The sequence below is a fragment of the Gymnodraco acuticeps genome, unplaced genomic scaffold, assembly GCF_902827175.1.
Source record: "Gymnodraco acuticeps unplaced genomic scaffold, fGymAcu1.1, whole genome shotgun sequence".
Taxonomy (NCBI): domain Eukaryota; kingdom Metazoa; phylum Chordata; class Actinopteri; order Perciformes; family Bathydraconidae; genus Gymnodraco; species Gymnodraco acuticeps.
The window spans coordinates 3492045-3517225 of record NW_022990940.1 but is presented as its reverse complement, the minus strand read 5'-3'; the positions used below and the strand labels follow the sequence as shown (position 1 = coordinate 3517225).

At 38.9% G+C, this 25181-nt stretch overlaps 1 protein-coding gene across 5 annotated transcripts in view; it reads left to right on the top strand.

Moving 5' to 3' along the window:
• Positions 1 to 24916, top strand: part of st18 (ST18 C2H2C-type zinc finger transcription factor) — a 38895-nt gene extending 13979 nt beyond the window's left edge. For 3 of the 5 annotated variants that reach the window (XM_034234669.1, XM_034234672.1, XM_034234673.1), the window contains exons 2-22: positions 3946 to 4061; positions 6797 to 6848; positions 7668 to 7698; positions 7875 to 8062; positions 11535 to 12242; positions 12949 to 13083; positions 13936 to 14026; positions 14124 to 14216; positions 14763 to 14971; positions 15213 to 15412; positions 17306 to 17521; positions 18622 to 18731; positions 19281 to 19343; positions 19647 to 19715; positions 19972 to 20034; positions 20353 to 20433; positions 21721 to 21942; positions 22086 to 22174; positions 22280 to 22383; positions 22479 to 22625; positions 22764 to 24916. In XM_034234669.1, the coding sequence (XP_034090560.1) occupies positions 3946 to 4061; positions 6797 to 6848; positions 7668 to 7698; positions 7875 to 8062; positions 11535 to 12242; positions 12949 to 13083; positions 13936 to 14026; positions 14124 to 14216; positions 14763 to 14971; positions 15213 to 15412; positions 17306 to 17521; positions 18622 to 18731; positions 19281 to 19343; positions 19647 to 19715; positions 19972 to 20034; positions 20353 to 20433; positions 21721 to 21942; positions 22086 to 22174; positions 22280 to 22383; positions 22479 to 22625; positions 22764 to 22904 (3128 nt within the window). In that variant the 3' untranslated portion in view covers positions 22905 to 24916. The remainder of the gene's footprint in view (positions 1 to 3945; positions 4062 to 6796; positions 6849 to 7667; positions 7699 to 7874; positions 8063 to 11534; positions 12243 to 12948; positions 13084 to 13935; positions 14027 to 14123; positions 14217 to 14762; positions 14972 to 15212; positions 15413 to 17305; positions 17522 to 18621; positions 18732 to 19280; positions 19344 to 19646; positions 19716 to 19971; positions 20035 to 20352; positions 20434 to 21720; positions 21943 to 22085; positions 22175 to 22279; positions 22384 to 22478; positions 22626 to 22763) is intronic. The other 2 variants (XM_034234670.1, XM_034234671.1) reach the window with 2 other exon arrangements.
• Positions 24917 to 25181: the final 265 nt, after the last annotated feature.

Sequence of the window (25181 nt, the reverse complement as noted above, 5' to 3'; positions counted from 1 at the left end):
TGTGTGAACTTACACACCCGTGTGCACATGTGTGTGGAGGACAGAGGAGCAGAGATAGAGTGGAGTTGTTTAATGACAGGAACAGCTGACTCATTTAGAGAGAGCAGTGAAAGGTAATTAACCCTGGGAAAACTACAGCTGCCATGCGAGCTGTTCACTTCAGCGCAATCTGATTAGGAATCACTGCTCGAGTCCCTGACTCCTTTCAGACACTGTGTGTTCGAGGTAAACTTTTCCCTTTGCCCCGGAGAGCCTCGGAGCACTGGAGACCTGCCTTTTGTGACGGGGGATTAGCTGGAGCGGTTACTACGTTTCTCCAAATTGCAGACCACCTGGTAGCATTCATGCAACCTCCTCCCATGAAAGGGCCTCCTTGGGCAGGAACAATGAGCGGGATTACTCTGCTCATTGTTACACCGGGGCTGGAACTTCTTTTTCCCCAAACACCTGTCCCCAAATTAGACAGGTTTAAAAAAAAAAAAGAAAGCATGTTCATGACAGGATTCAAAGATTCAAACTAACATGAGAGCGGTTTGGCAGACGGGAGGCTTTGACAATGGAGGGATTGTGTGCCACTCCGCTTATTATGCTATTGATGCATAGTGTAGTGCAAGGAGATACTAATTTTATTTGTCTCAATATTTTGTCTTCTTAATTGGATTGAAATTCACACAAAAAAAAATTGCATATCATCTAGGCCTCTTTCATACGATAAGGAACTAAAAGCACCAGAAATGTGGTCAAAAACAGAATTTGGCTCTTTGATGTCAGAAGAAACAATCTGGACTTTTGTGTGGTCCGGCTCCAGATGAACTCAATTTAGAGGGAAGGCTTAGGGATGACTTTGGAAAGCGATTACAAGATTCTGAAATCACCTCGGCAAAGGTGTCATCATCTGACTCTTTTATGGGACTCTTGCTAACTCCGTCCAATAACAAGTTTCCCCTGTAGTTATGCCATCATAACAAATCATTGAAGCGATAACGGCTAGCCAGGCTCCTAATTGTCTGTTAAGAATTCTGTGAGCTGTGTTCTTTTATTGAAGCGTCTCTGTCTCGGAGAAGTGATAAGATGCCAATACGCTCCTCTATAAAAGTACTCTTTGGCAAAAGAGATAAACACTTTGCTTGGCCGTCAGGGTAGCTGTGAGGCTGTTATATATGCAATCGCAGTTGACTTCAAGATCTTTCACTGTGTCTGCATGAATCCAGAAAACTCCATCAGACGGTGGAATGCTCATAAATTGCCGGCAGAATAATTTGATTTCAGATAAACTATTTGTTCTCTCTTATTTGAAAGACCATATAAATAAACAGCACAAACAAAATCCCTAAATCCCTTTTTTCACATAATTTATATTAAGTATTTTATACAAGGTAAACTCATATTAATAAACATTTATGAAAGTACCCAAACGTCCCTTGATTCAATTAAAAAAGAATACATTTTCTAATAAAAAAACAGCACATTTTCCAGTGCAGTTAAGATTGGATTAGTTGAGCGTGGATTAGCTGTCGTTTTTAGTATGTAGGTAACAGATAATTAAACACTGTGAAATAAAAAAAAACGATTTTATGCCAAGTTTAAGACATAAATTAGACACCCTAGACCTCTTTGTCCCTCCCCCCTCCTAAACTATATCCCTGCCATTATTCTAATGTCCAGCTGGTATTTAGGCGCAGGGCGTCTGACGGCTCCCTGGCCACCTCACAAAAAAAGGAAAGTTGTTTATCTAAATATTCTCTTAACAGAAGTTGATTTTAATCTCTGAGCAGCGCTTAATTTACTCGCCACAATCCCATTTGCATCTCAATGAAAAATAGTCAAAGCAATCCCTGCTTTCTGTGTACAATCGTACCTGCTCCCCCCAGAAAGGGTGTGAGCAGGAGCAGGTATCTTCCTGCCAGCTCACCTTTCCGCTCGGTTTACTGTGTAGCTGCTCGCCTGCCTCCTATAGGGTACATATAAATTACGACCGGGACGCTATATCCTCAGACATTCATTACAAGGAAAAATGAAAGTAAAAGGTGCTATCTTCTTGCCGTTTGCTCTTTATAATACATAAACAGAAAACACTTAGCGTGTAAAATTAATGTGAAAATTATTCCCGGGGTAAACTATAAACACAGAAGTTACCCCGCACATTTACCCTTTTTTTCTCCTTCCCCTAGATCAGAGTGTAATTGCCAGTAATCAGGTCTGTTTGCTGCTGATAAAACCACTCTGAATGCGAGGAACCCTCTTTGTGTGATGACTCAATTATGCCAGAAGTGGCTCATCAAACCTGGCCCATCAGCTGCTTTAATAAATAAGGAGGAAAACTTGCTGCAGGCGCATTATAATTCCATTCATTCCATAATTAAATCCATTCCAGTTTTAACCCTTAACTCAGTGTGCTTCTGGAAGAGGAAACAAAAACAAGGAGCGAGGGAGGGGGGGGGATACACACCAGACAGTGACCTTGCACAGAGCACCCATCCGTTCCCTATAATTCAAAATGATACTGTTGAAGAAAGGTTAAGAGAAAAAGGCTCGTGGTGAAAATGATGGGAATCAGTTAAGACGTGGCTGCTGTTTTTTATGTACAGTATGCATTGTTTCCACACACAGCCTTAGAGAGTAATTATATTAAAAGAGTAATCTAATCATAACAGTTGGTTGGTCCAGTGTGCAGCACTGACATTTTGAAATCTTATTTTGTGTAATCTCATTTGCCTCCATCATCTTCGCCTGTCCCCCCCCACCCACCCACCCCACCCCCTTTCTATAGGAAATGTAAATAATGTAATTAATTTTATGGTCTCCAGAATCTTTACTTTGCGACTCTGGCCTGCTTTATTGGTTTCAAGATGAGGTATCAACACAGTAGCACACAGTAAGAGTTTTTTTTTACTCCACACCACAATAATGTCTGTGTTAATTACATGAGAGCGTCCCAAGTGCACGGATAAGCTGGGAACAAGGGGACACAAAGACTCAAGGTCAGTGATGAATATCCACAGCAGCTGCACGGTATTAATAAGGCTTTATATGAAAATAATAATAATAGCATCACTTACAACAAAATGCGAGAGTGTGGTTAGAGTAATGTCAGGAGTGTTATACAGATATTTCCTCTCCACTATCTCAGCTTGGATCCTCTGATAATGGTGCGAGGCAATGGTTATTCATGATGGCTGGACTGGGAAGGTCTCTCTCTTTCGCTACCCCCAGTCGCAGCCCATTCTCTCCTCTGTGGTGGGAATGCTAGCAGATGGGGTTAGGGGGGAATGGGCTGGGCTCAAGGACAGCTAGCAGCCAGATTAGCACATAGAACATCTCATGGACCCTCAGCATCAGGCTCCTTTCCCCCTGAGAAATCTGCCCCTAGACGAGGGTAACAGTCCTCTGAGAAGCATTTGGACCTGGGGTGTGTGCATGAGAGGGGAGGGGGTTGCATAAATATGATTCAGCAGATGACGAACCAGCTCAAATAGTAGTGAGTCCTTTTTCATATGCTAATGAACCTGCGTGAATAACCCTCCCTCACTCAACCCCCTCTCCCTCCCTCCCCTCTCTTCTTCTGTTTCCCCCAGTTTCGTTGTTCTGGGGAAACGCTCTGTGAGCTATAATTAAGAAGATGTTGGTTTTTTCAAAGCAAACAGAAATAAATAATTCCATAATAAGATCTGTGAAGTGAAGAGGCTTAATGTACTCATTGTGTTCATCCTTGTTTTCCCTCTTGGATGTTTTGTATTAATTAGAAGCAAGCAATTTGATCTCTGTCAAGCAATCAATTTGCATCGTGTTCCTTATTCCATGAGAGGTATTAATATGCTTTTTTCTGACTGCATGTTCACATCCATGTCTCTTGGTTAGGAAAATAAAATGATGAAATACATTTTAATTATGAGAATTAAGATGCTAAATGTATTGACATGTATCTGTTGTTTTTCCATGTTATAGATGATGAATTAGATGATCACTTCCTGAGAGAAAACAAGTGTGAAAGCATCAACCAGAGGGGACAGTGCGGATCTGGCATCTTCTCCTACAGAGCGCTCGGAAAACTACAATCAAAGGTAAACAAGCAGACACAGACCAAGCTTAAATATAGTACACACTTTGTGAAAATAACTTTGGTCAGGGACAAAAAGTCTCTAAATGATTGTGTAACAGTGTTTTGGATAAGTAGCATGCTAAGTGCTGCAGGGTCACTGCTCCTCTGACCGGTGTGAACACAAACTCAGATTGTTTTTTACTTATGCACAGCTGTGGGTGGCATATTTAAGTGTCGTGCTGAGTCTGCTCTTTCTAAAGTTATGTTGGATAGTTGTCAGGTTGTCTCGGCTGGATTTGTTCCTGATAAAACTTCCTTTTAAACCATAATAGAACGTTAAGAGTAATCTGCAACAAGGTCTTTTGAAGTACTTAGGAGCACTGGTACGATACATTACCCAAAGGGCTGGAAAATAAAGTGAATAGAGAATTTAGATCAAATTTAAGACAACATTTGAGACTCTATGCTTTGAAGAATGCTTCTCAGTGATCTAAGTCAACATGTTTTGTAGTAAAACATGCTAAAACAAGGCTATATTTTCTAAGCGTTGTTAAAGTAATCCTACAACAATCCTCATTGTTTCTTTCCAACATTGTTTATGAATAATTGGCGACTACACAACATGTAACGCATGAACATGCTAAGATGGCGGAGGTAATTATTTCCCATGGAAACACTTCTTACATACATTTGAAGAAAGACAATTATAAACTCAACAAAATCCCTGAAAAACACTGATGGGGAGTTTTAGCAGAACGGAGCATTGTTATAAGTTATTATAATAAAGTAGGCCGAATTATTCAGACCAGTTTTATTCAATGTTTCCACTAGTAACTCTTTACATTAGCATTTCTAGGCCATAGGCACTTTTAATAAACTGACATGTATATGCAGGTATAAGGATATTTCAACATATTTTATATTTTATATCATTTTTCCGATCACAATGTATATTATATTATTACCACTTAATAATTATTGGTGCACACAGGAGGTGTTATAGTGGTTGGCAAATACATGAATAAACAATTATATCTGATTCCATCATAATGTCTTTATACATTATACTGCCTATGAAGCCTAAAACCTAAGATTGAAGTTAAGTTTGATATTCTTGTTACTTCATAAACTCTGAATAATGATACATAAATGAAATAACCATCAAACAATAAGGTACATTTTTATAAAGTCCTCAGCTAGATGTGTAGGGGATATCAAATAATATCTCCCTTTGACCCTGAATGTTTCTATTTGTTCTGCTTTTGTAAACACTCACGTCACATGTTTGTCCATGTTGTTGCCCTGCCAGGACTAGCTGTTAGTACACAGAGATCGACGGAGGCCTTCCCGGTTCTCTGGTTACTTGTCACCTCTTGTTATGGGAATTAAATAAACAATCTGCCAGTAGGGTTTGTTATAATTATGTCAGAAAGGCACATGTGACGCACGTTAAAAGCAGTGCAAACAAAAGAAAGGTTTCAATTTGACGGTCAGACTTATATAATATGTGAAACTTGATACGCAGCACGCGGTAAAAAAAAAACAACACGCTTAGCTATCGTCACACGTAAGAGTGTGTCATTGTATGATAGGTATACAACTGACTACAAACGGAGTATTAAAACCTATTTCTCATTATTACTTGATTCATGAGGCTTTTAAAAAAAGGTATACTGAAATGATAGCATGGTGTTATCATTACAAAACATATTATTTTGAATTCATTTAGAAAAGAAAAAAAATAGAAGAACATTTTTTTATTTTGTAAACACAAGTTCATTATAAACTGTTTTTAACACATTTGCATTCAAATGGCACATCTGAAATGTCAAATAAAGAATTAAAAAACCCACCGTCCTGGTAATAAACATGTGACTCACTGGTGATATTTCCATACACTGATAACATCATTTGAACTTTGATTAATGTCCATGTTACAATCTCAGGTTGCAGGATGTTAGAGCAACACTTTGCCTTCAAAACAACATATTTATACAAAATGTTGAAGCATGTCTGTGTGGGAAAGTGTTGAGGAAACTAATGAGCTACATTGGTTTTTACAGAACGTAATCTATAGTGTTTGGGAGTTGTTTGTCTCAATAGGCTGTAGTAATCAAAAGTAATGAACCTATTATGAGCAGGACCTCTGAGGGCCCGGCGTGGCATTAAGAGTGTGGCACATAAAAGGTTTATTAAAGGAAATTAAGGTCCATCACTGCCACACCTGCTCCCCTATTATAAATGTATGACAGGTCAGTGCCTTCAATCACAACAGCAAACGAGAGAGAGGAGTCATGTTTCCCATTACCAGGGAAAAGTAACAGCATATCCTATGACTCACAGATTTCACTGGCCTGTGACCACTATACGCCACCATCAGCCTGGAATAATTATGTTTAATAGGTTTTATTTGGGACCCACAAGCAACAGCCAGCGAGAGTGGATGGATTCTAGCAACTATTTTTGTCTAAACACACACACAGTGAGGTGCTGTCCGTACTTTGATGTCATTATTTTTTGCCATTACATTTTTTCTCACCTTTAGAACTTTTTTTTCTAACACTATACCTTATGTGTTTGCATATGTCTGATGTTTTAGAAGCCCTTTGTGATGCTGTCGTGGACAAACATTGATTTTTAAGGCTCACTGGGGGACAATAATGTCCAACAATATTCACTCCTCACTAGATACATTTAAATTCATTATAATCTATGTGTTTAACTCATCTGTACATTGCATGTTTTATTTTTTAACAGATGGATTCTGAAGGTGAGGAGCAAACCCTGAACACATGTAACAGCAGCGCAGGTGAGTGCAGCTCTCGGTTTTAGTTTGCTATTAACTAAACACACACGCATGCACACACACACACACACACACACATATTCCACTTATCGCCATGGTTTAGGGGTATCAGTTCAACAATCCAACTTTATAACTGTCAATTTTATGTATTATCTTGCCGGTCTGAAGAGCACTGCACTGCAATTTCATTATTCAGAGGGGAATAACTTCATTAAATTGGAACACTGGCTCAAATTAGTTAAGGAGTGTGTATATATTGTGTGATTGAAAACCTCTAGACTCGATATGTCATTATGCAAGTGTTCAGGGCCTCGCGCTGCGGCTATTACTACATCTGGGGAAATGCATGAAAAGAGTTATTATTGGTTGTGCTTCATGGGAGTAGGGGTAGAACTTGTGAATGAGATTTACGCAGGCCCCTGGGAAAATTGATTTAGCCTTTTTAGATCACGTTGTCAACGTTGTCAAAGGATGAGCTACCGTTGGTCTCGCAGAGAATGAGCAGAGAGAATAAAAAGCTTTTCAGATCAATGACAAGACCACTTCTCCATCCTTGTGCTGATTACTCCCCATGGCATTGTAAAAGAGAATAACATATATGGTAAAAGGCTGCAGTATTAGCCCAGGTGGTACCATCCCTAAAAACACTATCTACAAAACAAATATTTACAGAACATTGTAAAAATGTCATTAGCAATCTCCCAAAAGTAGTGATCCACTTTGAACCTTTGAAGAAGAATATGTCGACAGATGCTGTGCTACTGTAGTGGAAATGTAAACATGATGTTTGATCGGGTTCTTTTTTGGCCTTTGTTTTCACAGGGCTGTCCGACTGCGTCACTGATATTCAAAGGTAAAACTTTATGACACACATTTTCTCATATTTTTACATTTCTTCCTCAACCATTGATGTGACTCATTCACTTCATAAAAGAAAGTGTCAGATTTGAGCCTATGAAATGAGCCAACTGAGGCCTCTATTGACCCTGCTGAGCCTTTTGTCCGGTCCCCTCTCCCCCCCCCCCCCAGTCCATATGGGTCCATGGTGAGGAAGAGGAGTGCTCAGGAAGGGGTGCAGGGCGCCCCCGTCAACAAGAGAAAGTCCCTGCTGATGAAGCCCCGCCACTACAGCCCCAGCGAGGCATGTGAAGAGGAGAGCGAGGACCTGGCACCGCCACAGGACAAAGAAGAGCTGAGGAACATTGACACTCCAGCAGGTAAACAGATGTCCTGTTGTTTTGTCTGTTTTGATGAACAATTGACGCTGAATTTTAAAATCCCATCTGTTGCATTCATATTTTCCTCCCTCTGCCATCAGCCAGCAGCCGCAGTCATTGTGCAGTGGAAGTGAAAGACTACACTGCTGGGTCCACATTAGTTGTGTCTCACGTCCACAAATTGAAGTTTTGACAGCTGATCTGCCATGATATTTTTGGCGTGGCTTTACCCTCTTTTGATGGGGCCAGATTTCAGACCCCTCATCTGTCCTTTTTCAATAGCCAGTCCAAAATCCATTGAATCCATAGAATGAAACACTGAATGGGGGAGTGCCCGGTATCACTTTGAATCAAATTAAACTTCCTCTATTCTTTTTAAACGGAATATAATTGAAATCGCCTATGAAGGAAAACCAATAGTGTCAACATTGCTCGCCATATGTTGCACATGTTTTCATTTTGACTAAAACCACAAATACATTTAATCAACAACTTAAAATAATGTTTACTTCCACTTACACCGCTGTCCTTTCAACAAGCGACATTTTTTTATTTTTACCTAATGAATTGAATTTTAGTGCATTTTGGCAACAATGCTCGCGGTGTACATGTGCATTCTCGCCCACTATAATCTGCACTGATTTGGTATATTTTTAACGATGTAACTAAGCAACAAACGTAATTGTCCCTTTCAAAAGCTTTTGTTAGGCCCTCTAACACAGTCTAATACATAATTAGGCATAATGTCTACAGCTCATTATAGTACACATGTGTGTAGTTAAATGGACCAGGAGAGTAGCTCACTGAATTGTGTGGATTCACTGGAAATGGAATGTATTTGTTTCCTGGGTTCATATTACATTACAATTATCTAAGTAATTCACTGTGCATCATTCGTTTTCCTTTTGTTATTGTGGATACTTTTTATCACCCAGTGTTGATTGACTGCTGTATATTTTCCTGATTTGAACCTGATATTCAGTGGATTAGCTTTTAAACAAAACAAAATACAGCCTGAATAATACATCTAAAAAAAATGATGGGTGTCAAATGAACACGGGTATTGACAAACAATTTCAGAACATATTTTGCTGTTATTGTCAGATTTGAGGGCTATTTTCTGTGGAAAACAAAAATTGGAAAAGTAGACTGGAGGCAGTAAGATATTTTTTTTTGCTGTGGGAAGCTGGTCATATCTGCATTTTAACAAAAAGGGAAGAAAAATAAGCCTCTCGTTTGGTTGAGCCACACTGCGTTCAACTCCAGCCAACTGCAGCCCTGCTGCAGAGTGCTGGTAATGGCTATTCTGGAGTACAAACTGTTCACCTGTTCCAACACACAAACCACCGGAGGGATCCAAGTTTTTTTCTCCATCTCTTTTCTTTTTTCACTGCACTTCTGTGTCTCTGTCTGTGTGTGTGTGTGTGTGTGTGTGTGTGTGTGTGTGTGTGTGTGTGTGTGTGTGTGTGTGTGTGTGTGTGTGTGTGTGTGTGTGTGTGTGTGTGTGTGTGTGTGTGTGTGTGTACGTCTGTGTGGATGTCTGACTATTTGCGGCTGTGTCAGGCCGTGGAGTCCATCTGGATGAAAAACAAAACCCTTGTTGCTCGCCTCATAAATGTAAATACGTTTAACTGGTTTTCATTTTTCATTCAACAGGGTTTGTCTTCAGACACCTCTTTTAAAATATTTTTCACAGCAGGGGGCTGTTATAGTAACACATTGTAATGTTGCAAAATGCATATGAAAGCAGACATGTCAAATTCCACCGCACCTCATTATGCACAAAATCATATATTTTGTCTTTTTTGTTTATTAGTGCCACATATTTTATGTTAAAGCTCTTATGGTGAGGATTAGATTGTGTGTGCTGCTATGTTAATAATAATGCCTGTATCTGTATCATCCTCAACAGTGTGTGATCTGATTCTCAAAATCCATCTCTATCCATCTATCTTCTCAACTTATATAATATCTGATGTCTAGCCACTTAAGAGGATATAGCCCCACTGAAAGTAAAAACCCTCACAGTGCAAAGAGCCTTAGAGCATAAGTTTGAATGGTTTTGGAGGATCAAGAGAGATTTTATTGATTCAATCCAGATGATAGCCTCCCATTGTTAATCACTAACTATGACTTAATATAAGCAGTGAGGTTAATAAAGTGTTGTTTCACATGCACTTAGGATAACTCTAACCCTCTGTCTGTTGCACTGATCAGACTCTCTGTGGCTTTGCACAATATGTCTGTACATGTGACCGGGATTTCTGGATTTATGCTGAAAGATAGACGGCAAACGGTCAATGCAAATAAATGTATCGAGAGCACTCAGCAAATTAAGCTGTAGTAAAAAAGAGATTATAGAAAATGAGTGTGAAATGTAGGAATTAAATGCAAACATATTTTAATAATCTGCAATAATGGTGCTTCATTTATCATTAACTATTAACTATTCATTTGTCTTATCACACCCACAAGGATTTCAATAGTAAAAAGCCGGGATTTTAAGGCACGATATTCTAAAATATATACATGACATTGTTAGAAAAGCTCTTCTAACTCTCGTTTGTTAAGCATCTATTAAGAGTTGAGAAATAATGTCTTAATAACAAAACATTTCTGATTTAAATACAAATCTGTTTCAAGCTCTGTTTTAAAAGCTTTCTTCAGAAACTGCAGGTGAATTAAATATACAAATTATTATCAAAATTAATGTAATCACTGTCTTTTTTTTGCAATTTTTGGTGATGTTATACTTTTCTGTGAGCGCTGTAAACTGTCTAATAATTGTTTATTTTGTTTTTAACTGAGATGTATAGACCTAAACCAGGTCATGCCACACAGACAGCAGCAGCTAACATTATTTATCTGCACATCTGTAGTTTCCTCCATCTGTTTCTTTCAGGAATCCTCATCCCCTTTCTTGTACACATCTCTAGAAACAACAATTATGAATTTCTAAATCAGTTTTATGTGCAGATGACAACATGTTGCCGCTTAGTTTGCACTTAAATATACACATCATTAATAAAAAACTGATGTTTGCTGTCCACCGCGCGGTAAATCCCTTATAATCTTGTCCTAAATCTATACTGGGTTGAGACACCAATTGGAGGCACAGAGGAAGAAGAAAACAATTATGTTTCTCATCACTAGGTTTTGTGTTTAACTAACAAACATAAGGTCATATATGTTATCTCAAACATACTTGAGGAATTGCTTGGAATCTTGCAACATTATGATTTCTATTGCAATATGTGTTCTTTTAAATCCTCTCAGTTCTAAAAACATGTTTTTCTCAAAATATCATTTATAGAAAAGTAACAAAAATCTAAAACCTTTAAAGGATTTGGAGAAGATTATCGCGGACAAGCAATTCTCTATCATGAGTGTGACCGAGGGGTCACAGAAGAAGATGTTTTGTCTGTTAAGTCTGAAAAAACATAGAATAAAATGTGTTTTCTTGTTGTTTTAGATGGGAACTTAAAAGCAATCAATGGAGGTGCCTACATAAACGGCCACGACGTGCCAGCTAACTCCGGCGATTCACTCGGATGGTCAGAAGTTGCGTCCGATGGTTCTCCTCAGTGTGAGCCAGACACAACCGAACCTCTGATGGATGAAGATGAAGAGGAGCTCCATAACAACGAAAGAGACGACCAAAGCCAAGACAGGATGAGCCGTACGTCATCGAGTCCATACCCAGATATGAGGGAGGCTGAGTGGGAGCCTCTGTCTCTGTCGGCTAAGGTCAACGGCTCCATCTGCAGCCCCCAAAGAGCCTCTGAAGACCTCTCAGGAAGAGGCCGCGTGAAGGAAGAGCCTCACTTAGAGTTAGGGGGTCCGATGGGCAGGGCGAGTCTTTTTCAGGCCGAGGCTCTGAGGTACAGGCCGCTCCCCACAGAGGAGGACAGTGAGGGGGAGGCGGGGGTGGAGAGGCCGCCTCAGATGGAAGGGTGGGCTCTGGGTCTCCACCCCGACAGAGCCCTGGAGATGAGCCAGGGAGGGGGGGTGAACTTCAACATGTTGGAGCAGGCCATCGCTCTGCAGACGGAGCAGAGGCAGGTGCTGCACCACGCCTACAGGGAGATGGACCGCTTCCTCATGGAGCAGATGACCAATGAGAGGAGGCACCAGAGGATGATGGACATGGAGGGCAGACTCAACTATCACGGAGGAAAAGGTAACATGAAGCTGATCTATACACAGCTGCAAGAATCAAAAGTGATCATGTTGGGAACAATCGGTTTGGGGGAATGTATTTTCATCTGGCATAAATCAGATAGACCACTTGTGATTTGGATGATTGGGCGCTCCAAAAACATTAAAAAGGAATAAAAGAAGGGGGGGGAATCAGAGGGAGGAAATCCTCTTAAGTATTAAAAACATTTTGGCAACAAGTGAAGTAATAAATGAACAGACTAAAATAAAGAAGAACAACATTTTCTGATGGAATTGCTACTACTTAGAATATTGGATTTTGATAGGAATCAACTGGATATTTAACCATGACCATAAGTCTTAAATCCTCCTAAAGTACCTCTCATGTTTCCCTCTGATTCTTCAAATGACTGCAGCTAAATGTGTAATCCTACATGTAATCTTTCGATGGATGGGCATTAAGAAGTGAATGTTGAACTGCAGCCTTAACTAAAATGAGAGATTAAAAGATGCGTTTTGTGAAAAAAGTATCTAGCTTTGCATGATATTTTCAATCTGTTGACCTTTGCACAATATGTAGACACGAAAGTGCTTTGTATGCATGTTTCACTTCAAACTACACTTCTTGATAGAACACAAAGACAGGACGGCTTTGTTATAATTCGGGCAGCAACACAGTGGCTGTATTATATTCAGTTATTGTGACATCTTGTTTACTGTGTCTTCAGATTCTGCACGTACAGATAAAAAGGACATCAAGTGTCCGACTCCTGGCTGCGATGGCACTGGTCATGTGACCGGGCTGTACCCGCACCACAGGAGTTTGTCTGGGTGCCCTCATAAAGTCCGAGTTCCTCCAGAAAGTAAGTCACACAAGAAGTATTTGTATACATGCTGTATAGAGGATGAGTTATACTTATAAAAACTGCCATTTGTAGGATTTATAATCACTCACAGTAGTTGAAATCCTCTTAGCACGAAGCCAAAGACAAGAAAGAATTGCTTTTACATTTAGTTCAATTCAAAGATGGGAATAAAACTTTTCAAATAAAGTTAAAGGATTTCCTCTCTCTCTCTCTTTCTTAATGTGCTGTTGTGTGAATATGGAATTCTTTCTTCCCCCCCCTTACACTGGCGATTGTTAAGTCATTTCAATACAACTCAACAAACATTCAACATTAAACAGTAATGTTACAAAAGGAACAGAAAAAGTAATTAACTTTTTCAAAAAAGCGCGTGCTCTTAGACTGTAGGCAGTATTTGCAAATCAAAGGGCTAGCTAACGCAGCATTCAAAAATAAATAGACAACTCCAACAAACTAATTGGAGAATATGTACAGAAAGGAAGTTTCTAAGGATACAGAGCGGACCTTTAACGACGCGTTTGTTTTGAAGAATATAATCAGCTGTCTTGTAACGCTCCTCTTTGCACTAAGCTATTTACATTTCAGGCACATTACAGCGTCCCTCACAATGAAAAGCCTTTTGCTTTTTCTTCTCCTGTCTCTGTCTCTGTGGGATCTTTCCTCTATAGGCACTAAAGTTCCAACCAGTTCCATAAATCCTGATTGAATGCATGAAAATGTGTTTGTTTTATTTCCATAATGCTCAGTATGTTCATGTTTCACAATCTTTCCGCTCGATTATGTCTCACATGTTACATTATTTTGTACTCTTCCTGAGCTTATCTCCTCTCTCTGTCCTCGTCCCCTCAGTCCTGGCGATGCATGAGAACGTCCTCAAGTGCCCCACACCCGGCTGCACAGGAAGAGGCCATGTCAACAGCAACCGTAGCACCCACCGGAGGTACGTCTACAGCAAAAAGCCATTCGAAATCTGCACCCTTTTACAGTATTACAGTATTTTACAGTAGACTAATGTGTTTGATTTCCTCCTCAACCAGTCTCTCAGGCTGCCCCATCGCTGCTGCAGTGAAAGTGTCCAAGCCTCAGGAAGAGAGCCTGAAATGCAGACAAACATCTGACCGCTCACCGAGGTACACTGCCAGATAACGCTGGGGATTGTCACTGCTATCATTGTGTTCACATGTGCAGGACAATAATTACAACACGCTTTCAGAAATCCTATTCAGCTCTGTAGTGAACTGAAGTTGTTTAACTGAGGTTATGCAAACAAGTGATAAACACTATTATTGTTGAGGAGAGTGGGGGATATTTTTATTCACTGATCCCAGCAGATCAGTCTATTTCCAGCTTTCCAAGCAGACATAAGCAATGGTTGCCGCTCCTGTGAGTTCCTCTCTATTAGAGATGATAAAAGAGCAGAACTCTTTGTTCCCTGTGGATATATCATGGGCAGGATGCCCACTCCTACTATATTAATTAGTCTGGCAACCTGGCTGTGGATCTACAACACACATCAGATCCCAGACTCTACGTGTACAAAAGCACTGGCATCCCTGACTGCTTAAAAAAAACATCTATACTTAACTGCTTAATATGAGCTTGCTGGGCACTTGTTATTTCACGAGGTTTGCACAATAAAATAATGTTATTTCTCTTTTGTATTTTCCTCCTTGCAGAGCCATCGGCTTGATAAAAAATTACGAGATGAACCAGTTGAACTACAGGCTCTCTCATCCAGTAGCAGCCTTGCAAACGAGCCTCACAAAAGACATGGTCAAGTACAGCAGAATCCGCTTTGATTACGCCAGCTTTGATGCACAGGTCTTCGGCAAACAGCCTCTGATGGGGCCCAACCAGGACCAGGAGATGGCACTTTTCCCCGACTGTAAGTTTAATACATTTCAAATAACAAAGCTTTTAATATGGTATTAAATGAGTGTACATTTTTTGTCAGATGTTTTAGGTAAGGAGCTTTGACAGATCTAAATGCTAATGTTTGTTACCTTTTAAGGGTTGCATCTCCTAGTGTCTGGTGTAAAAGCCAACCAATATGAACTTCCAACTTGTTTTTGATGTACATTACGCTTAGGTAGTGCTGTTTGAGTAACTATATTATTCACTTTCAGCACCTCAGCAGTATGCCGGCTTCCTCGGTGCTCCCGGTGGCCGGTTGCCCACCCCTGGTCAGCTCAGACCTCCGAGTCAATTCAAAAAAGAAGACGGCCTCCAAGCCACGGCAGCGACAGCCGCCATCCTTAACCTTTCCACTCGCTACCAGAAGAACATAGAGGCTGTACCCGGCCGGCCCCTGGCAACCTCAACAAAGGTAATGAAATTAGACCACTTGGAAAGGTATCTAATGTGGTCATTTTAAAGGAACTCTGATTTGTGTATAAAAAGGAAAGACATCAAAAGACAGATTTTGGCAAAGGGAGATCGGCGCCTTGGTGGCAGGAAATAAAGAAGGTTTCTTCTCCATAAAGCTTTAATGTACACAAATGGAAATTCAAAAGAAGAAATACAATCAGCCTACTTAAACCCAATTACAACTACTCGTCTATTTTTTTATTAAAACACGTGGTACTGTATTTTGTTTCGACATCAGCTGGCATGTAAACCCTGAACTGTTTTCTGAAAACGCATCTTGCCCGCTGCAGATGGCAGAGGATATTTTGCTTAGTTATATGATCCAGGATAGGCTGTGTGTCTACACCAGATAGCATTTAAAAGCAGTTTAATGGATTAGGCCAATCAGCTAAAGGAGTTAACATCTGAAAAGTTGAATTCAAACGATTCCAAACTCTTCTTGGAAACGAGTTCAGATCAAAAAATCTCCTCTGCTGTCATTGTCTCTATGGTGCCAATTCTCTTAAACTTCATGATTAATATTGTTCACATTCTGTGGGTTACATACGTGCTCAGTGTACTGTAGATGATTCAAGGTTTCCACACCTACACAGCACAGATCCTTGTCTCCCAGCTTGTTGAGCTGAGAATGTGGCCCCGTACCAGGTACCAGCCCACTGAATGAATAAAACAGTGTTAGCAAGTTAATCATCTGTTCTCATTTACAGCTTAGTTGTCTTGGAGAGACGTTCAAAATAAAGAGCAGCTTTCAGGTCTGAAGGAAAGGGGGCCATATTTAGAGTGCTATATGTCGTTGGATGCTTCAACTTATCTGCATATGCATGATATGTATGGCACAAAACATGCAACACATAGCTGTCATTTAAAACACAAGCTTATTTTCATTTAAAAATGCGAGCCGCTTAAATTACTTACTTAATTAATCAATAAAAGCAACAAAAGACAACTAAATCCGGAGTTTGAGTTTTTAGTTGCAGCATAAAAAACAGCATTAAATCTTAATAAATCACATAAAGTGTTGCGCATCCTTTTATTTTTACACTGGTGCTGTTTAGATTAGGAAAACACATCATCAAACGGCTGGATAATTTAAGTGGACAGCCACAGCCAATGTTCATGTAAATCATCCCCTTTAATTAATTTGAAAAGCTCCCTTTTGTTGTAAAAAAATAAATAATGATGTATAGGGTTTAATGAAACATATGCGTTGAATAATTGGTTTCATTTATGGAAAAGGATTTCAGCATTTAACGAGGTAAAACTTTTAATACCATAAAACAGCCATAAGTCATCATGCTTCTGCTTTTCCGCACACAAAAAAAAAAACGACAAACACATCTGTCAGCGGGGAAACTTATGCCACATTAAGCTTTTTAATTTTTGCTATAATAATGATGACCTAAAACCTGCAACCTCCCCACCCCCCAGCTGCCATCAGGGTTGTGTGTCCTAGAAAACAGATGACACAGCTGTCACTGAAAAACTACACACCAGTGATTATTTTTTTGTGTTCAGCAGAATTAACGCTGGCTTAGTTTGGTACTTTGTCTGGTGTGAGATAACCACTGTATGTATTATTTAAATATATGTTTGTTTGCTCTGCGTTTCAAGTCGTTTTTCATGTTTACAGAGAAATGTTGTCGGGTTCCAGTTTAACATATCGCTGCTGTCATATTAATAAGACGGCGTACTGTTTTATTTACATTCCCTTTTAGTGTAATTAGAAAAAAAGGTTCTATTTTTATCCCCTGGTTTATTTCTTTTCACATGTAAGCACGCGCTGCCATGACTTTATTTATTATACCCTCCCCTCGTATGATTTGATTAAATGTTGAGGTTTCTTTTGCTCTAGGACATGCTCATAGAGGTGGATGAAAATGGCACCCTGGACCTGAGTATGAAGAAGTGCACCCCGACAAAAACACTTTCCGACGACCCGATGTCCCCTTCTGAGTCGGCCGGGGCCAAAGGCGGCAGCATGCTCATCGGCCCTGCCTTCTACCAGCCGCTGTGTGAGAGGGACAGCTGGGAGGGGCCCGTCAACTTCAGCAACGCTCACGCTCTACAGGTGTGACAAAAAAACACAACCCCTCACATTTTGGCTTTAATGTGAAAATGTAAGATGTTAATTGAGTGCATTAGAAAACAGCAGAGTTATGTCACCAAACAAAGAATTTCAATTATAGGAATTGATAAAAAAAAATGTATGAGATTGAGCAACATACAAGATGACAAAAAGTGAAAGTCGAAAATAAATTAGGTTTATTACTTTTACCGGAGAGAAGGAGTAAATACAATATTAAGGTCATGTTTGAAATCCCCTGACAACCCCCTACTCTACATTTCTTTAAAAAGTTTAAATCGTCTGGACTTTAGATTTTCTATTCATTCAGTTTAACTTGTAATTTCCAAACATAAAAGGTCTGAATGCTCTTTAAAATCTGACCGGAACCTAAGAAATACTGATTTATTCATTTGAGTTGATGATCTTTAAGTTGAAAATGTTGTCTAAAACTGACCAAAGTTACAACTTTAACTAAAATAACACTTTCAATAGTCAAATGTAGTCAGAACATTCCAACACTTAGTCAAAAAAAACCTCATCAAATAAGTAAACTTTAGTCTAAACGACTTAAATCCATCTAAATATTGGTATCAAATATAAAACCCTTATATAAAGTCTAATGACAATTGTGTGACTAAATCTATAAAACATATTCAATATCTTTACACTGAAAACTGCTCTCTAATCTGGTCTGCACATATAATGCAAGTACCTGAAAATAATTTGCTTTTCTTTTCTTTATTTAACAATGATAGTTGTTTGTAGTTGCTATAAGGAGTAATCACATTTGACCTGCTTTTAAAAATCATACAACATCTGGTGACTGCACAATCTTGTCTGTAGGAGAAAAAAGGAAATCCAAACGTCACGGCCATACCTCGTAAATACTATGTGGATTAAGTATGACTTTAAATGGATGTATGGTTTACTAGAGTATAAGTATCCTTAAGCATAATCGCACTCTAACCCCCCAGGGCCTGTGTTTTTAAGAGTATTATACAGTGCTTTTCATTAATTATTCACTTTTAGGTCATTGTAGATCAGGTCAGGTTTGGCATTTCAGACAGTGAGGCCACGTTTTAACTTTCTTTCTGTCTCATCAGGAGGATTACCATCATGTCTCATTGGAGCACCAACACTATCAAGGGGACGGCAGCATGTTGAGCCCCAACGCCAAGCTGCTACTACGAGACGTAAAGAAAGAGCTTTTGAGGTTTGTCAAAGAATAAAATAACTTAAAGCATCCGTATTCAGTGGACTGTGTATAATGTGAGCTTCCCTTTCAGCTGGCAGATGGTCAGCAGTAACGACCTACCATACCTTTGTTTAAATAGGACGGTTTGAGTCAAAGAGCACTGAAACTCACTGTGTTACACGTCATTGTAACCGGTATGTCTGCAGGTTCATGTGGAGCAGAAATGCTTCTAATTAAAAGTGAGTTTTCTCCCTGTATATCCCGTACAAGCTAACAAATCTTGTAGTTAGAGTGCATGCTCTGCTGGGTCTCCTCTTCAGAATCACACCACAAAATCAAGTAGGATCCTCTAGTTTCAACAGCACAGCACCCCCCTTCAGGGATATTATGATACTAAATGTAGAACAATATAATAATAATTCTTCTACTAAACTTCCCGCTGTACTAACTCTTTTTTTCTCTCTATTTAATGCCCATGAAAAGGTTCTCAGTGTAAAAAGAAAGATTGAGATGGAGCTGTGGGAACTAGAGTAATCTGTGTATTAATGGCTTTGTGTTCTCCTGCAGCTGTCCGACCCCAGGCTGTGACGGCAGCGGCCATGTGACGGGGAATTATGCATCACATCGGAGGTACTGTAAATAATTACACTCTCATTAGCACCAAACGCGCAGATATATAGAGAAGGGAGACGGCGCTGATTGTTTCATTATGTTGATACAGCTGAATCATGGCTTGTAGAGTTAAGATTTGAAATCATGTGTCACTTTTTAAAAACACTGTGACATGGAAAAGCTTTCTCATGACGAGGAGGTGGAATTGTGTTTTCAGATGATTTTGTATAAATATGCTTTGAGACATTGTATTAAGATGATTTAATTCAGCTGTGATCAAAGAGTGCATTAAAGTGACTGTTAGCTCTTTATCCTCTCTAGTGTGTCTGGATGTCCCCTGGCTGACAAAACACTCAAATCACTGATGGCAGCCAACTCTCAGGAACTAAAGTATGTGTTTATGAAAACTGTTATTGTTGCTAAAGGATTTTGCACATTAAACTAGGAAGCTAGTTTTTTACCTCAGCTAGGGTCAATGCTTTCCTTTTCTTTTCCTTTCTACAACACATTATGCATGGTTTTCTGTACTCCACATGAAGTTGTTTGATATTTGTACAGCCTTTCTGCATATTAGCATGAATCCACTGCTCTGCCCGCAGTCTTTTGCTGTAAAAAGCACCTGGTCTCTGTGTCTCTTCACCTGCAGGTGCCCAACACCTGGCTGTGATGGATCTGGACATGTGACTGGGAACTATGCTTCGCACAGAAGGTAGCAGAGAAAAATCATCGCAACTGAGCATGAAATACATTTGTCAGATGCATGACATTCAAGCAGATGGTGAAAGTCACACTTTATGCTGCAAACATGCTGCACTTTTTGAAGTCTTGTTTTTTATTGATATTTTTGGCTTCCAACTTCAGCTTCAGTGATTAAACATTTATTCATGTGGATTTATAAGATTCGATTGGCTTGTGCAAATTCAATCTCAATAGACCTCATAGCTGCCTGTAACAATTCAGCTTACATTTTTTTACTCTTAAATAGATTTCCTTCATGTTAACCCATATTGTCGCCAATCATTTTTAGCTTGTCAGGATGTCCACGTGCCAGAAAGGGAGGTTTGAAGCTCACACCAAACAAGGATGACAAAGATGAGCAAGAGCTTAAGTAAGAGATTTTTTTTTTTCTTTTCATCCCATTTTTGTTTCAAAAATAAAACAAGAAAACATTGTGAAAATGCGTCATGCTTTTACCCGGGGCATTATACCTGGAGGCCATTAAGTTAAACAAAGAAAAGAATACTTCTCGTCGTAACATTAGTGAATTATTTTCAAAGGATTAGCCGGGTGTTTTTGTGGGATTTTTTCAGGGTTTTTTATTTTTTCTGAATGGAATATCTGGCTTATTACTCTTCACTGAGTGCTTTCTTTATAATTATAGTATGTTAAGAACATTTCCAATTGCCCACTCTGATGGCATCGCACTCATTTGCAGCTTAATCATTGTCTGTGAAAGTGTTATTGAAAACAAAATAATGTAATTGATTTGCAGTTTAAATCCAAAGTCAGATATATGAGCCCTTGTTTACTTACATACATCTGGACAGAGATTTTTTCTTTTTAATTACTAATGCAAGGGCATGAGCTTAGGAATTAGACTGGAATATATCTCATACACATTAAGAGAGAAAGGGAGAGAAAGGGGGAAGGTAGCAAATGTCCCTAGATTATTGTAAACAGTGGGCCATATGGCATGCCTCCATTGTCCTCCTGCCTTGCATCAAGCTACCTACCTGTAGTAGATGTAAGTAATGGGACTGCTGTTGTTTTGTTCTCTAAGTGCTGCTGCTGTCGAGTAACAGAATGCTGAAACAGGCTTTTTGCAGCAGCACTCTAAAGCATGTGTGCCATTTGTATCATCTCAGGTGACCTTTCACCTTTATCAATAAGGGAAAGGGTTAGCCACCTCCAAATTACATTCTTTCGCATGAGGGGATACATGACAATTATCTGTAATTCATGTCACTCCATTACTGACCTGCAGAAAACAGGCCTGGAAATGCAACTGGCAAACTCTTAATGAAATACAGCATGACTTGTGCTTTATGTTTTCACGCACAAATATCATCAACATCAAAGCATTTGCACTGATCAGAGTGTACGCTCTAACTCAACTTGTAGTGGATTAGTAACTTATATTTAAATGCGATTATTTTTGTTTTGGCGACTTCGTTTTTAATCAGCATTTGGCTGGATTAATCAACTTAATGGTTAACAAATCTTCCGGTCTAGTTATTAACATTTTTTTAATGATGTGGTTGTTATTATATGAGCAGTTAAATGTCTTTGTTTTTTTCCGTTGCAAAGAAATGTTATTTAGTGCAATTTAGTTACATGTTTTCCTGCGTGAGTCAGCAGTGTTTACAACATGCACGACGCTGTGTGTTTCTGGTAGGTGTCCAGTAATGGGATGTGACGGACAGGGCCATATATCGGGAAAATACACATCCCACCGCAGTGCAAGCAGTTGTCCACTTGCTGCCAAAAGACAGAAGGAGTCGTCCATCAATGGCTTGCCCTTTGCCTGGAAGTCCAATAAACAGGAACTGCCCCATTGTCCCCTGCCTGGCTGCAATGGCCTTGGACATGCCAATAATGTGTTTGCCACTCACAGAAGGTGAGGTCCTCCATTTTATCTGCTGGTCGACATGTTGCATTCTTACAATGGCGTCTTGACTCTCATTCACAATCTCCTACTGATGCTAAAGTGTTGTGATATTCTTCCAACTAAAAATGTCCATTTATGACCTGCTGAATTAGCTTGTCGGGTTGCCCACTGAACGCACAGAGTATCAAGAAAAAGCACACAGAAGAAGAGATGATGACCATCAAACTGAAAGCCAGCAGTGGTAAGCTACTCCTAAACACAGCGTGGTTTAACAATATTCAAGCATATAGATTTATATAAAAAATCGGTTTGAACACGTTAAATTGGATTATATGCTTCAATTCAGGAGTGGAAAACAAAGAGGATATTCAACATTTGGATCATGAAATTAAGGAACTGAATGAATCCAACATGAAAATAGAAGCAGATATGATGCAGCTCCAAACACAGGTAAATATCTACAATGACAAGATTATTTAATTCAAAACATCTTGCTCTCTCTATTTGGCAAATGTCTTATCATTTTTTTTTTTTGTACCCGAAAGCAGATATCGTCTATGGAATGTAACCTGAGGACAATTGAAGAGGAGAACAAGATGATCGAACAGCACAACGACAGCCTTCTGAAGGAGCTCGCTCGCCTTAGCCAAGCTCTCATTAACAGTCTAACAGACATTCAGCTGCCTCAAATGGTACAGTAAGCTTTAAGAACAGACTCCTCTACAACTCATTATATCTAACCTGTCCTGGAAGAAATCACATTTTATATGAAATGTCTTTTTCTGCTGTGCTGTTTTCACTAATAGTCAAACACTGTGTTTTTGTTGCAGGGACCCATCAGTGAGCATAATTTTGAAGCCTATGTGAACACATTAACTGATATGTACAACAACTCGGAGCATGAATACTCTCCAGAGTGCAAGGCCCTCTTGGATAATATCAAACAGGCTATTAAGGGCATCCATGTTTAAGCTGTAGAGCTACCAGGAGGTTTCTTTGACTTGGGATAATGGCACTAGATAGCTCTATTTGACTGAAGAGTGCTGGCTTGGCTGCATGTATAAGACGAGGCTTTTGGAAATGTGTTTGGCGTTTCCTGGTAAATACACTGCACTGAGAAAATGACCAGCCAGATTTGTAATGCTTTTACTGTTTCTGCATTCACTTGATATGTTTATCCTGGTGAGATTTGTACCCCTCTTCTTGCACTTAATTATTTTGTATGGTTTGCTTGATTTTAATCTGTATGTGTTCATGTCATTCTTATATTATCGCTATTTATTATTATTATATTTGTTCATCAGTGTATTTATTTCCTCGATTTTAATTTATTTCTTGAATTGTAAATGCTTAATATTTGAGAAATCTGTTTCACTTTCTGCACATTGTAAATTTACATAGAAGCACATTCCAATTTCATGGCATACTTTCGCCATCTAGTGTTGAAAAGCATATATTATTATTGAACTATAAGTTGGATCTCCCTTCAAAGTAAAAAACCTACCAAAACGACTATGAATCGATATTTGTAAGCATTGCTTTTGCTTTCTTTATTGGAAACTGAATGTATGGTAAGACAAAGTGAACAATGAGATCAAAAAAATGCAATGCAACTGTACTGTACATTTTTCTTCTGAACCAGTAACAGCTGAATGCAACCAGGAAGTGACACTGAGCAAAGATGCAACATGATTCGCTGAAATGACTGTCAGATTCTGCTTGGCAAAGGGTGCCACAAGAAGAGTGCAACAAAAATCAAAAATCCACTTTTGTCAAGATGTCTTTTTTTAAATATAGATATTAAACTGCCTTCTGTGCACACACTTTGGAGTGTGCATATAGTATGTGCCTAAATGTATATGAATCCATAAAAGTATACGAGTACTATGTTTTGTGGTAGGACAGTATTATGTGGATGGTGTCTAATTTATTATACAGTACAATTATTTTCATAGGAGGTTCCTGATGACTGTTAAAATACCGTTGTCTCAGTAGCTGTAATCTCAGAGTCAGGTTTTCAAATATCACGACTGAGATTAAAAAGCCTGGTGTTTATTTTAACTCTTGCTAGCATGGAGAGGAAAACAAAAAAAGGAATTAATTAAACAACGTTTCCGGTTTTATCTTAAACTGCTTTCAAGCCTTAACATCTCAACCAGTCTTATAATATTCTTGTAACGCTTGGGGCAGATTTTGAATAGTAGCTATCTCAAGAATCGAGCTGTCTACCATTCGGATTCAATCATTAAATGCAACAACAACAAAACAAAAGGAAAAAAAACAAATGAAAACATAGACAAATGGTAGTTGTTGGCTAATCAGTTATTTGTTTGCATCAATTGCACTTTTGTATTTTAATTATTTTGTGTTTTAGTACACCACACTGCCCTGGACTTTAACAAAAAAGGAGGGAATTTGGACACTGTAATCGTATCAAAGTACATGTTAAAATGTTATATTAAATTAATCCTACAAGAAAATCTTTATTTGAGCAATACATTTTCATTTCTGCAAAAAGAAGTCAAAGACATGTAGCCTAGGACATTTTGAGAGAGAAAAAATGTAACAGCAAATGAGCCAAATTACCGAAAAAAAGGACCCTATTTTATCCAAAAACTCAATGTTGTATCGAACGTTAATCTTAAAGTGAATTGAATCAAATTCTTTAGACTTAATCCTTTATTTATAATTTATTATATTTAATTCCTATACCACACATTGTTTGCTCAGGAAGTTTTGTGAATGATATTTATTTTTTCCCTGTTAGTATTTTGATGTTTTGTAATGTGAAATGCTTTTTGTGGAACGATATTAGTAAGATATGAAATTGTATTGTATTTTCTTTTACATTAAAATGTAATGCTTTTTTCAGTTTAAGTAGTTTGTAAATTGAAACTTCCTATTACTTTTACTATTTCATAATAAACAGATATGCGCTGTGTTGTACAGTTTGTGTATGGTAGAAATAAACTTTTCAAATGGTTGTGTGTTTTTCTCAAAGCTTCTGATGTTCACTGTGCGTCAAACGTAAACCCGGTTACCCCAGAAGGGTCTACCTTTTCCTTTGGCATTAGCGTCACCTAGTGTTAAATATGAGGTATTACATCTAGGATAACAAGGAGTGGTTAATGGAGTCAGGATACTAAAAGCTGCCGGGGTTAGACATCAAAGTAAAAAAGGTCTAAGATGCTGAACATGTAATAGTTACGTCTCACCTTCCTTTTATCTTTAAACTGACCAGAAAATAC